We start from the raw sequence: 15,337 nt of genomic DNA, 5'->3' as shown, positions 1-15,337 counted from the left end.
TTAGGAAGGAAAAAAAATATTGGAAGAAACAACCACTTTTTCAAAAACAGTCCCTCTATGTACCAATCCCACAGCTAAGTGCTTTTTTTTGACATTGACAGTATGGCCCAAAGTCATGACTGTAACCTGCTGTTGTTGTGTTACCATGGAAGTGACAAGTATACAGGCAACTAACACAGAAACCTCTGCTAAATTGTCATTTCTGGTACAAATCAATTCTGAAGAAAGTGCACAATTTTGATGAAACCTTAGTCATAGGAACAATGTCAAGAAATGGGACTAAATAAATCATATCAATTTGCTGCCATTTATACAGATTCAACACAATATGTCTGTCAATGCCTGATGTTGGTCCTTTTATTGCCCTTTAAAATGGTCTCAATGTTAGTCTCTAAAATTGATTAACCTGAGTAAAATCAACTATGCAGAATTAAAAAGAAGAAACCCTCTTTAATCCCCACCACATCAATCAATGATGGGTGCACTAGTATCATTCTATACTTTTGGCTCTCAACCATCTAATAGCTTTACTCTAGTACAACAATAAAAAACTGTTATGGGAAATGAGGAAAGAGCATAGGGATTATTGCTGTCAGCATTTAATAGTCCTGATGCTTGTTTGCATTTGCTTGGAATAAGTATCTAAGGAAAAATTAAGTTCTAAACTGAGGTTACTATTTGAAATCCCAGAAAAGGTTCCTAGGAATAGTTTGGCTTTTTTGTGACAGTAGTTTTTCTGATGAAGTACACCATTCCCTAATGAAAAAGATCTGGCACTGCTTCATACGATAAAATGTGATCAATGCAAGGAACGTGATGATCAGTTTTGGAATGAGTGTTTTAATAAAAGAAACATGAAATTGGCTGTGCTTTGGCAGGATATACCCCAAACCATCATGAGAGGCATCATCGTGGCCCACAGATGACCCGCATCACGCTACAACTGTGCGAGTTCCCACTGACATCACCGACAATGCTGCCATAGAGACCAAGGCACGATCCAAAAGCAGTCACGTTGGATTCTGCTTCTTAAAGTCACATGAAAAATAAACCAACTTCCCTGCCTCCCCCCACCCTCCAATATCTACCAGGAATAGATCTGGGGCTCAGCAGAGCTACTCGACATTTACATTTTTAGGCAAGTGCATAAACAGAGAGGGACAATAGCAATTGTGAAGAGGAAAAGGCAAATCTTTGAAAACAGTGACGCAGTAAAATGTGATAAATGTGAAATAAGGAAGAAGCAAAAAGTAGAGTTTGAATTATCTAGGTCTGTCACAGGATCATCTAACATTTTGACTCTGGAACAACAGACCAGCTAGTTCAAGTAACACTTGCTTTTCACTATGTTTTATAAAAGATACCAATGCAAGAAGATTTAAACGTATTGATAATATTGACGTTTACGTATCTGTTAATAAAAACAAGTTTACATTACCCGCATAAATGCTTGATGTGTTTTACAGTTAGCCACTCTGCTTGACACTTTTATGCTTCCTGTAATCACATCCGAAGTTCCATTGGAAGAAAAGTAAAATCTCGATGGAGACTCTGCCTTTCGGTTCACATCCAGGCTCATGTTATAAAACAAAACTGCAAAAATGCAAAGAGAATTGCAATTAGTATAATTATCTAAAGGCATTTGTTTTGTTATTTTTAAAGTGATAATAGTCAAAGTTATATAGAATACTGGAAATATATTAAATTCTCTTCATTAAATAACTTTCTAAAGACTAACCAGAAATATGAAAGAGGGAACAACTTAAAATACACATTTCAAAAATTATTTTTATAAATTAAAAAAAAGACTTATAAACTTTTCTCTAGATTTCTACTTTTAAAATTAATATCTTTAGTTATTTGCTTAATCTTCCTACATATAAACATTTCACAGCTACACTACCAAGTTGTTACTAATAATAAAAGTCTTGAGTAAAGTTTCAGATTTCTTTGAGTCCTTTTGTCCATAGAACGTCTGACTGAGGAAGTACAGGCACCCAAATGTCACTTGGAATAATTTTATCTTGTGTGGTTACAGAACTAATTTCATTTATGGTGGGGTTCATTTATTTCCATTTGTTTCCAATTTGAGGGGTTGCTATTTTTCTTTTGAATTTTTTTTTTAATGTGAAGTGAACACATGGTTTAAAAGTCAAACCTACATAAACAGCTGACTCACAAACATCTCCTTTCCAGCCCTAGACCCTGATTATTTCTCTTCCTTGTTTTTATTGGTTTCTGGTTGGATCTTCCACTGTTGATTTATGTAAAAATAAACAAATATATAAAGACATTCTCTCAATAAATATTCTGGCAGTTTGGTAAGAACTTATTTCAAATCTGACATGGTAAATGATGTGCTAAAGAAGATCTTCAATAACCAAAAAATTAAGGAAAATTTACAACAACCAAAAAAAATTCCAAGACCGATCTTACCAAGAAAGAAAGAGCTATTTCTTGAATCTAAAAGGGTTCTTTGTCAGACTGGTGGTTATCAGAGGTGAGGGGTCAGGGATGGGTGACAGGATCAAAAGGTACAAAGTTCTAGCTACAAAAAAAGTCATGGGGATGTAATGTACAGCACGGTGACTACAGTTAATCATACTGTATTGCACACTCGAAAGGTGCTAAGAGTAGATCTTAAAATTTCTTATCACAAGAAGAAAATATTTACAACTACGGATGTTAACTAGACTTATTTTGGTGATTATTTCACAATATACACAAATAATTGAATCCTCTCATGTTTTATACCTGAAACTAATATAATGTTGTTTGTCAGTTATACCTCAATTTTAAAAATTGAAAAATAAAAGCCTTCTTTGCAAAACAAGCTACATCTAGTAGTCCACTGAGAGGTCATTCATTATATAGGAGAAATAATTCATAAGTGATATTTAAAATAATTTATATTATTCCTCAAGAGTTCACTTACATTTTAGGAGTATCTTACTCTTCTGGAAGGATTTTATCTTCAAGGAAACATAAGTATAAAACCTACATCACTCCTACAAACTTCATCTTTCAACCTTCCTTTTATTTAGAAAATAAAGTCCAAATCAATTGGCTTCAAAATTACTATAACTGAGGTTCAATGCCTCAGAGATAGAGTTGCAATTGAAATAGCCATCTACAAATTCATCACCCTGAGCTCAGACAAGAGCACATGAAACAAGGGAAATAAAAATCTGTCCACAGTAAGTGGCAAAATGTCCTGGTTTTATTAAACATGCTTACTATGTGAATTATTTCTCCCAAGGAGTCATTTTATGACAACTACAAAGCATATTTTGTAACAACGCTATGATTATTTATGATTTTCATATATTTGTTTTCAATCATTTAAAGAAATATTTGGTCACAATGGAATTGGTAGTACGACAAATACTGATTTTCCATAAAGGGAAATAGTTCTCTCTATTTAACGTGTGTCTCTCAGATAATCATCAGCTTGTCTGTGTCACTGTGTTATTAGGGTCATGCTCTCCAACTGCTATTTCTTCAATCAATAACCGGATGAAGGTTTTGCCCACTGGCCTATCACTGCATCTTTAATGAGGACTTCTGCAGAGTACCATTAAAAATGAATCTTATCTATATCTGTAAGAAAGGAATCTAAAAAAGAATGAATATACATATATGTATAACTGAATCACTTTGCTGAACACCTGAAACTAATATAACACTGTAAATCAACTATACTCCAATAAAATTAAAATTTTTAAAAAAATGAATCTGATCTAAAATAGAAATACCAGGCTCATTCTGTACTTCTTATTACAGGCTAATTCAGACTGAGGTCTCTGCTAAATATCTATAGCTTGGTTCAATAAGTATCTGCTACCCTTCATGATGTTTAGATGACATCCTGCAGGGTCATGGGAACAAACAACTCTTGATAGGTCTGTGGGGCTCAGGAAATATATGAATTATTAATGTCCAAATGGTAAACTCCATTATGCTTCTCTTCTACCATGGGCTAGTTTCATTAGTAGTTATTCTAATATTAGCTTAAATATAACATAATTAGGAACATTAACCTGCTAGAAAAAAATGTAACGATTATGAAGTCATATATACGTTATTTGAGATTAACCACAATGTTGGATAAGCCATATCAAAGATACTTTCTCCAGAGCAGACCACTGGGAGTTGCCTATGTACAGGCAAATGGGCATGGCTCTTAGGAGCCGATAGTCATAGTAAATCCTTAAGAGATGTGTGTTATTTATGGAAATTAGAATCAGGGTCTAGACTCCAGATAAGCTTCTTCAATTACTCAAAGAGGACAGAATAAGAAAAAAAGAATCTTCCCCCTTTCAGGCCTCCAACTTAAGCCAGCTCAAGATTTCAGTGAGCCTAGTAAAACAGGAGGAGCTGTGGTGATGTTCTTTTTATTCTAAAGAGATCTTACAGATTAAGCTCAATTAGTTTACTTTAAATAAGATAGCAAGTGATACGCTTGCTCTACTCCCTGCCATAATCTCTAAACAACTAAAGCCTAATGTGTCCAACTCATTGGTTAGAACAAAGCAAGAATCCAGAAGATGAAGAGGAAAGTTATCAGGTGGCTGCTCTCTCCTGCCCTAAAAACCCCTCCATGGTGAAATACAGAGAGAGCTCGAAAGATGACCAAGAGATTTATGAGGGAAGTGCACATTCTATCAGGCATTAATTTGTAAGGGCACCCTTACCGATATAACCTGGAACCTCTTTGCCCTTATATGAGAAACAGAGTGTTAGATCCATGCACACAGAAGGCAATTCATTTTCAATACAGTTAAAATTTGTTCTATTTACTGACTCAGGATGGTTTAAAGAAGCTTCGACAATCACTACAGGTCTCGTCCTAAGAAGGAAATAAAATTAGCAATATTAATTGCAGAATTATTTTTCCTTAAGATGACAGTTACATTTGTTTTGTCAGTTTCCATTGATCAAGTAATTTCATGAAACTGTTTAATAATATGTGTTTATATACCCAATTACATTTCCATGTATGAATCAAAAGAAATTTTCATTTAAACTTCTAAAACTATTGACTTTGTTGATTTATGTATATATCTAGGTAAGGTGGGAAAAATATCCTAAAGTTTCAATAATTAAATTTCAGAGTATCAGAAGGAGTGTTGGGCTTCCCTGGTGGCGCAGTGGTTGAGAATCCACCTGCCGATGCAGGGGACACGGGTTCGTGCCCCGGTCTGGGAAGATCCCACATGCCGCGGAGAGGCTGGGCCCATGAGCCCTGGCCACTGAGCCTGCGCGTCCGGAGCCTGTGCTCCACAACGGGAGAGGCCACAGCAGTGAGAGACCCGCGTACCACAAAAAAAAAAAAAAAAAAAAAAAAAAAAAAAAGGAGTGTTATGAGGTCACCACCCTGCTGATTTTAAAAACTGCCTCCCATCATTTAAATTAAGCCCAACTGTCATTAAGCAGTGAAATGTATCAACCTTACCTTAGCAGCACAACAGAATCAGACCGAAAAGCACCAACTGCTACATCTGGAGGATAAAAAGCAACACAGATTAATGATCATCATTAGTCAAAGAGAATTACTTTCAGCCATAAATACTTAACTACATATCACCTTTCGACTATATCAAAACACTATTTACAGAAAATTAATTAGAATAGGTATGCTTACATCTTAAGATTCATTTCACATATGTCTGAATATGCTCATTTACAATGACATTCATCCCTTTATAGTATAAATATAAACATTAGGATATAAACATATGATATAAAGACAGCCTTACTGAAACAAGATTCAAGTTTTGGCCTATAAATATTCACCCAGAAATTTCTTTTAAATTACAAAAAAAACGCTTTTTCTTTTCATCATTGTATGTTTGATTTATTTTCATGAATGCTTTTAATTTTTTCTGGATCAAGGAATAAAGTGTTAAGTAACTAAGAGTCTAAAGCTCAGGAATTACTCGATTATTTCTGACCCATCCTTAAATTCAAAAGAGCTTTAAAAATGAAGGAAAAAACTCATTAGTAAATTAGAACTTTTCTCTACCAGTTTTACGTACTTCACAATAAAGCAGCATCCACAACAGAGTTTATTTCAATTTATAAAATATGGTAAATTTTATACTCACCTACATATCCATTATTATCTGCATCAATTTGTCCCGATATAGACTGTCCAAACATACTTAATGATTTGCTGATTTGAAGCCCTTCAATTCTCTGAAAAACAGTAAAGTTGAGTGGGAAACAGGATTTGAACACCTAATATCCCAGAGAAACAATGATTTAGTTAAATAATGAGTCCCAGTACATGCCCTGGCACATTATTAACAAATGCATTGTAGTTAAGTCAAATAAGGTGTCTAAGAGAAAGAGTAGTTTCCAGCTTGAAGTGGGAAGCTGACATCTATTTTGTGACAAGAAAAAAAATCACTTTCTTTACTTTGTGAGCAAAGGGAAAATTATGTAGTAAAGATCTCCTAAAACAGTCCTGACACTCTCTCCCCAGTCTTTTTTCAGGCTCTGTGTTTATTTCCCTGAGCAACATGAGTAATCAAACAAATAATAAGAAAATAAGACATCTATGATCACTTAGTGGAGCCTACTACTTAGGTTTATAATAACCACCTCATTTAGCCAGATTGCTTCCTAGTATTTGGCAAGGACAACTCAAGTCTGATATGTGCTTCCTATCCCATATGTTTAATTTCATGTCCAGATACTGATTTACAAGTATCAGCGTTGTCCATTCTAAGAGAATCAGTATTCTTTACTAGACAAGTAAATATCTTTCATGTTATACAGAGAACAATTTACCTGTTTTTGCCTAATCAAAAATAACAGTATTAGCTAATGTTTCTGTAAGAGTACCTTTGGAAAAACTCTTCTCTGCATGTGTATGTAGTTTTTTCTATGCAATGAAATGCCCTGATTTTTCAAAATGTGAAAGTAAAGTCAGAGTTAGATCAGGGAACTTTATTAAAGTGCTCTCATCTTACTCTCTGCACTAAAAGGAACACAGAGTATCACATGAGTCTTTGCTCTCCCTGTGCAATCTCCATGGAACATGGGGCTTTAGCCATAGGGCAAGACACAGTTAATCAAATCCAAATGGGCTTATCTGGAATAGTATGGGTATTACCCCAGAACATAAATTTGATGAAATGCAGAGAGAATGTCTTTAAAAGGTTAAATCCAAGCTAGAATGGAAGTGAACCAGAACTCTTATTTATGAAAAAAAATGGATTCAAAGAGTTATTAATGACCTAAAAAATGAGGCCATCTACTGTTATTATAAGCAAATGGTGAAATAGTATTAAGTATTTGAAAGACCAAATTAAAAAAAAATAAGTCCACATTAACACTGGAAGTATTAAGAAGGATTTTATTACCAATGCTTCTTTTGAAAGTATTAATAGAATAGTATTATCCTACCTGTGAGAAGGCTGACGAGATCCCATCTGCTCGGCCATTGTAAATATAAATAGCACCTCGCAAGTCATCTTCCTGTGGAGCTCCAATAGCAACATCTATTCAAGAATTTAAATGACAGAAAATAAATTCTTAATGCAAAGAATGCAACTCTGAAAACTAACCTTCATGCTCTTTAATTAATATCACATAAGAAAACTCCTTATCAAAAACACTTTTCTCACTGGACAGAAAAAAAATTATAAAATACTGTTACTGTCATAACAATGTAGTGGATTGTACAGATAAGTCTGTGTGTGGAAGAAGCTTAGAGTCTTAGAGGTAGGCTAACAGAATGGTTAAGGACACAGGTCCTACAGCCAGATGGCCAGGCCTGACCACAGCACTGCCCTTGTGCCCAGCTGTGCTATGCTGGGCCCATTTCTTAACCTCTCTGTATCTCAGCCCCCTCACCTCAGCACAGGATTGTAAGAGAACTCATCCTCGGCATAGAAAGATGTAACTCATGTGAAGTGCTTAGAGCAGTGTGTAGCACTTAATAAGTTATTATCATCTATAAATACTAGAACCACAAGAACCCTTATTTTGAGCTCTAGGTTTTACTTTATTTGCAAAATGACTTCTGAATTAACTCCTGTTCCAATGAAAGTAAAGTATCTGTTAAGGGTATGTTTTCACATAAGAAAACCAAGAGAAAATAGAAACTATGAATAACATGGTTGCTTAAGTACGATAAATACAAAGTATATATAGTACTGAACTATTAAGAAGGCCCAGATCAATTTAATTCCAAGCAGAAGATACTGAAGTATATTCGGTCTTTGGCTATCTTATACATAGATCCAAACTCTTACTTCCTAAGATGACACTTGGATCTATTATATAATATCCTAAAGTTCCAGCTATCATTACAGAAATAAGGACAATACATGTTATTAATAATAATGTTTTTCCATGCCTATGCAACAGCATTGGGGCAAAACATAGAGAATAAACAGAGATATTTGACAACTGTTTTTACTTTCCATTTGAACATTTATTTCACTGTTAGTATAAACCATAACAATTATCATTAGTATGATCATAATAATCATAACATCAGCTAGCATTTATATACTGTTTACAATGCAGGCATTGCGCTAGAGGCTTTACACACGTAATTCATGTTATTCTCACATAATCCACTGTAACCCGTGTAACTCTCACAACAGCTCTATCAAATTATTTTTGATCCTCACTTTTTATAGATGAGGAAACTGAGGCACAGAATGTAACTCACTCAAGGTCGCAGAGCCAGGATGTGGTAGAGTTGGGATTTAAACCCCGCAGTCTGGCTACACAACCTGTGCTCTCCATCACCACGTTCTATAAAATCATCAACAATAAAGTTATGACCAACATTCTCCCCTCCTAGCACCTGTTCCTCTTCTGTGTGAAAGAAGTGCTCAATATATGATTTGATAATATATAAGCATTTCAGAAGCACATAAAATAATACAGCATACAGTTTACAGTTGCAGAACTTTATTATGGTTCTGCTCAAAAAAATATTCAAACATATAGTCTAAAAGTCAGATGACAGGGCTCAACATAAAAAACCTACACCAAAAACAAGTGGTCTTGCCAAAAGCATTTCATGGCTAAAATGCTATCATCTGTCTGTCTGGTCACATTGGTTGAATAGGTTTGTCTATTACCTATTTAACTTTCTCATACTTTTGATGAAATTTTTATGCTGGACTCTTGCCAAATTGATTGGTTATCTTCTTAGAAAATGGCTTGTTTTGCTTTTCTAAGGACCCAGGAAATATAGTCTAATTTTTTTCTTTTGAAGAACAATTAAAAAAATGATGTCATGAATGCCAAAATGACTGAGGTCTACTATGCAAAACACCACAAAGCTGTGCATAGCAAAAGGACATTAAGTCTGATTTGCATCTAAGACTGGAGAAGGAAGGAAAAAGAACAGGTGGGTTTTTCATCTCTTTTCTACACAATCCCACACACTCTGCCATGAACATGAAGTAACTTCACTCATATCCCAGCAAAACAAACTAAGTTAGAAGATGAGGAAAAAGAATAGGGAATCACATAATGAAAAATTAAACATAGATGCCCTGCTGGCTCACCCAGGCAGGTAGAGTGAGACGGTGGAATTAAAGACCTCAGTGAAGAGCTAGGACACACTGAGCCTACTTCCAAATCAGCATGGTCTTGGCTAATATCTAAAATGTAGAAAACACATGGCCATGGGCAAAGCAGAAATGCTATTCAGCCATAAAAAAGAAGGAAATCCTGTCATATGCAACAACCATCTGTGTATGTGCACATGAGAAATGAAAAATCATTCTCAAATATTTTAATACATTCACAAGAGTGAATACTCTTCCCTGGATGTGTCAATTAAAAGAGGATGTGGAAGGAATTATAAGTAAACAAAATAAGTATTTTACTAAATGATGATTTTGATTTTAAAAGAAAGAATTTTACTATTTTATATAATATATATGAAATATCAAGGTGCAAAAACATGATTTTTTTCACAGATATTCATTAGGTTGGGTCTAAATTTACCACTTATATAATGTTTATTTTTTCATGTCTTAATCTTATATTCCATTTGATTGTAAAACTATAAAAAGGAGTGCCACTATTTCCTTCATTTACATTCATTATGGCACATACTCTATACCTGGCATGGTACAACTGACAAAAAATAAGTCCTCAATAAATATCACAGAATTGCTGATTACTTGTGAAATGTAACATCATAATAACATTTTTAGATATTTTAATGTAAAATTTTATGTGTAATCATAACCATAGAAATATATATGTATACTTTTATCTCCTTTTGTTTTAAAAATAGTAAAATAAATCTAGAAATGGTAATATTTGTATACCAAATTACACTACCTTACATTCAAGAGGGCTCACTGGAAGCATATATTCAATAACCAACTAGCTTTCTCCTTGTAGAATAACATATTTTATACATTTAAAGTAGAATGAAGCATTTAGGCATAAGAAGATATTAAGAAAGTGAGAATTTACAGTACTCTCTCACTGATGCCCAGTATCCAAGTAAGTTTTGACCTACTTCTACCATATACCAATTGCCAATGACTATATCTAGAAGACAATTCTGAGCCCCGAAAATATCGAATACTTATTTGCTGAACTTGAGGAATTATACACTCTCCCTCCAAACCCATTCATCATTTTAGGCACAGTTTTAATAGACTTAGTTACCACTTAGAACTAGACTGAAAAAAAAGCAAATTTTAAGAGGGAAGGCTGGTAGAGAAAGATACTTCAACAGTAGGACTGATATCTAGGCAACAGTTACAGTTCTGATGAGACCATCTATTCCATTATTGAAACGCACCCCTATCGAGTGGCAAATATCCACTGTCCTTGAGTCTGCCAGTTGCCCCCTTACCACCGCTTAGGACTCTCTCCTGGGATCCCCAAATCTTCCCACAACAGGGCAGCTGAACAAGGAAAGCCTGGCACAGCAAGGGGGCTTTCAGAGCCCGGCTCCAGCTCTGTGACCAGCCTCTGTTGGGTTTTGTCAGTGTCTTTACTACACTGATAGTTAAATACTGTTATCCAATGAGTCTATGATGCACATATTTTTCCCACATTTTCACATTCCTGAAATCAGGGTCCTTCTTAAAATAGAAAAAAAGTGAGTTGCAGTTTAAGAGGCACCATTTTTTCAGGGGCACATAAAATAATGACTTATAAGAAAACGACTTATAATCAATGGTGCCTTAGAATCAATGAAATAAGGTATGTTGAATATCATTCTTTATTAACAGTAGTAAGAATCAATAGCTGGCAACTGAGAAGAAATCAGGGATAACACTAAAGAAAAAAACTTAGTATACCAGTCTGCCTCCATTTTCTATAGAAAGGCAAACAACATAAAACTCCAATTATATTCTTTTCCATGTGCCACTGTAAAAGTGGAAATCATGTACCAAATTGGATACTTTTAATTACCTTCAAAGCCATCATTATCAATGTCGCCAAGATTGACTATAGATTCCCCAAATCTTGCAGCATATTTGTCACTTCCAGTGAGCTCTATTTCCATTTCATTCATTACTGCTCCCTAGAGAGAAAGGGGGAGAAAGTTGTCATTATAACACAACTTTACACATTATTTACTGTTGTAATTGGGTATGGATTTTTTCTTAATGCTTCAAACAGGCTGGACAAACTATAGCCTGAGCTTTAGTACACACATCTCAGTTCAATTCAATAAATATTTATCAAGTATGTCAACACATATAATAGTATGATTAGAGCTCAGAGGACAAAAGAAAATTGCCAAACTCATGATCCCTAGCTTTGAAAATCCAATAAATCATTTGGATAATTCAATTTAGCAAATATTTAGTGAGTTCCTAGTAAAGGCAATGCACTGTGCAAAGACTGAATGGGTGAAAGGGGACAAGGCACTGTGTGTATAAGACACTCCCATTCCTGAAGAAGCCCTCAGTTACAGAAAAGGCAGAGTCCAAGCATGTAAATGACTTAGAAATACAGACTGCTTTGCAATATCGACAAGCAAGGAGAGCATATCCAATTGTGAGAGCCAGCAGAGATTTCAAAAAAGGAGGTAGTGGTCAAGGTGGCTACTGAAGGATGGGCAAAGTTTTGATATACAGAGAAAATAATCAGCAAAACACAAATTGCAAAGAATTTGGCTATAATCAACAGTATGTGCAATGAATGAGACCGAAAAAAGTCAGACTGTAGTCTTATGGGGTGGGACTTTGAAGGCTGGGAGAAATTTACTCTCCATTTGGAAAACAAGACAGAGCCACTGAAGGTTTCTGAGTTGAGGAGTGACACGACTGAAGCTGGCCTTGGTGATCTTTTTCCAGCAGCACTGAAGAATGGATTGGTCAACTGTTGTCTCTGAAGTTGGAAGATGAGTTATTACAATTAGACACTCAATAATGTTTCAACAGGAGCTGTTGCAGTAACAGCTGCCAGACCTTCTTCCAAACTCTGATCATGTCACTCCCTTGTACTAAAAACAAAACCCAAAACAAATCTCATGCACTGCTCATCATAGATCCTTCCCTCTTCTCAAACAAGTCTGTTCATTCCCATAGCACACACGTTCTTCCCCTTGTGAAGTGCCCTTCGCCTTTTATTTTCCTACTAAAAAATTCCTGTACTTGTTTTGCTCCTAGAGAAATGCCTTATTTAAAGAGCAGAAAGCAGAAGAGGCGAGGACGAGAAGGTGCAGACCTAAGACAACACAAAGGCACTGAAGTTCCAGGCGGAGAGTTTCAAGCAGTGGTGATCACTATTCTTCAAGTATTCTCCAGGCACAGAATGGTGACCAAGAGTTCACTGGGGACCCCTGAGAGCTATTTTAGCAGAAGTAGGTGGAAGCCAGATTCATTCAAGTATCATTCTTTCTTGAGTTCATTCAAAAACAATTACTGAGCACCAACTTGTCCAGGACTCTTTCAAGCCCTGAGGAAACAGCAGTAAATAAAACAGATGATTCCTCTCCACACAGTGACTACACTCAAATGGAAGAACCGACAGACAACAGCAAACCAAACCAATAAATATATAATATAACGTCAGGTAGTGGTTAGCGTTTTTTTTAAAGTTAAGAAACAGGAAGTTGGAAGGCAACAAAAGAAGAATAACGTATGCAAGAGGTTTTAAAAGCTGAAATCAATTATAAAATTAACCCCAGTATTCAAAAGCGATGCCCTCTCTTGACTGATGTAGAGGTGAGGGGCGAACAAGAGGGTAGTCTAATGGGTAGATCTCCTCCCTTGCCCTTTAAGCAAAGGCATTTCACTTTTGTTTTTCATATTGGGATTGCTTAAGATTTCAGTGGGTAAAACGTTTCTATTATTGCCTTACTTTAGGTATATATGCTACTGTTTAAACTGTTCTCAAAAACTTTAAAGAGAAAGAAAAATATGCAGCTAGCATAAGGAAGACCATTTATGGATAGGAAAATGTGAAATATCTATATAAGAAAAAGCAATGCTTGATTTCACTACTAATGAGATATGAATGATCACTTCATAGATGATATGCTTTTACTATTAAAATTAAGGTTTAAACAGTCTAGGGTATCCCAGCATGAAAATAACTTTCCTGCTCTATATTTGGAACATTAAGAATCTCCCAGCTTTGTAAGACTGAGTATTTTCTCTCTTAAATTGTAAAGAGTTTAGCCTGGTGCTTAATGTAAATACTTACTAAATGCTCTGAAACAACTGATTAAAAAAAATACCTTCTGGAAACAGATTTTACTTTGTTAAATCCCGAATGAAAATGCTGTGACTTAAGAAATGAACCAATTTTCTCACAAACCTGTTCTTGCTCTTAAAGAAACAGGCCACGAAGACCCCATTAAGGCCCTATCAATTATTTCTTTTCATTTGATGCCAGGAAGATAGACTGTCAAGATAAGGCCAGCAGAACTCTTTAAGTTGAATTGTCAAGTGGTCAGTTTCTATTCCAAAACACCCCCCGAATTGAAAACTCAACCATAAGCAAGTAAACACCTATTTCTACAACTACTGTATCTACTTTGGAATAAACTATGGCAATTTTACATTCTTATCAGGAATATAATCTATATAAATTGTGCAAATTAACATCTTATCAAAACATATCTTGTTTCCAATTGTTTTCAAATCAAGAAATTAAAAACATTTCATACTTTATCTTCTACTTCTAGTAGTGTTTTATAATTACCAAATTACATAGGGACATTCACCATCAAACCAATAGGACATTCACATTTTTAGGGCTATATAAAAATCATTCTTTCAAATTAGAGTTGCATCATAATAAAACTGGAAGAAACTTCAACTACTTGAGTGAACACATACAAGCTGTGCATAGAGAAACTCCAGACAACTGATCTCATACTTTCAAGATATCAAAATGGGACAGTGGCCCATTCATCATCATATTCCATTTCATTTTTAAAGTATCAGTATAATACCACAATGTTTACTTTCATCAGTAAAAGAAGCCTAAAAATCTATAGTCTCAGAACTTTGGAATAAGAAAAGCATCAGTTTCAATCAAAATCCCATACATGGCTTCCAGCCTGTGGCCAGTCAGACTTACAGAGCCAGAGTTGATGTACACAAACACCCTTCCTTCCTCCCTGACGGTGCTCTGCACGGGAGCTCCCACAAGTAGGTCTGAGAAGCCATCTGCGTTGAGGTCCACGGCACAGATAGAAGCTCCGAAATAAGACCCAAGCTGCTCCAAGGCAAACCAGATCCAGTCATTGAGAAAAAAGCAGAATTACTCACCAAAGCCCTCAGTGATACCAAAGGTAGAGACATATTACCTTTTTACCTTTCATTTCATGTAAGATATTTAGTTCTTTTGCATCAATGCTGAATATGTATGCCTGCAATGGGGAAAAGAATTCGGAAAGATCAGGCTGCTATCACATTAAAAATGTTTCAATCAAAACATTAATTTTCATAACTTGTAATTGCTCAAATATATTTTTGAAAAATCCTTTTCAGAGTGATACAAAAGGTTTAGGGAACCAAGTTCACATTAAGATGCCTTCCTTGAAAAACTACCTTCTCAGGAACAATCTTACTGTTTCCTTAGAGAGCACAGAAGATACATAGAGCTGCTTCACTTCCTTGTACAGCAGAAACTAACACAACATTGTAAAGCAATCATATTCCAATTAAAAGAAAAAAAAAAGAAAATGTTGTTTGTCTCAATCTTCAAAGTAATATTCATGCAGCAATGTAACAAAAACTAGAACGAGAAATAGCATTTTGTTCTTTCTAGTCTTACCACAATTGTACCAGGAATGTAGCTGCCTTGATTTGCCTTCAGCTATAAACTTATTAACCAATAAATATACTCCTTGGACATCTTGAGACAATTC

At 35.2% G+C, this 15,337-nt stretch overlaps 1 protein-coding gene across 1 annotated transcript in view; it reads right to left on the bottom strand.

Moving 5' to 3' along the window:
* ITGA4 (integrin subunit alpha 4) overlaps positions 1-15,337 on the bottom strand; it is an 80,700-nt gene that overhangs the window by 40,204 nt on the left and 25,159 nt on the right. Inside the window, exons 8-15 of the mRNA XM_059051958.2 lie at positions 14,774-14,836; positions 14,545-14,682; positions 11,419-11,530; positions 7,414-7,508; positions 6,108-6,198; positions 5,456-5,501; positions 4,695-4,849; positions 1,439-1,593 (exon numbers count right to left, since the gene is read on the bottom strand). Of these exons, the coding sequence (XP_058907941.1) occupies positions 1,439-1,593; positions 4,695-4,849; positions 5,456-5,501; positions 6,108-6,198; positions 7,414-7,508; positions 11,419-11,530; positions 14,545-14,682; positions 14,774-14,836 (855 nt within the window). The remainder of the gene's footprint in view (positions 1-1,438; positions 1,594-4,694; positions 4,850-5,455; positions 5,502-6,107; positions 6,199-7,413; positions 7,509-11,418; positions 11,531-14,544; positions 14,683-14,773; positions 14,837-15,337) is intronic.

This window comes from Kogia breviceps, chromosome 2, assembly GCF_026419965.1.
Source record: "Kogia breviceps isolate mKogBre1 chromosome 2, mKogBre1 haplotype 1, whole genome shotgun sequence".
Taxonomy (NCBI): Eukaryota; Metazoa; Chordata; class Mammalia; order Artiodactyla; family Physeteridae; genus Kogia; species Kogia breviceps.
Note: the sequence above shows the minus strand (reverse complement) of the source record. Positions and strands in the feature narration are given on the sequence as shown.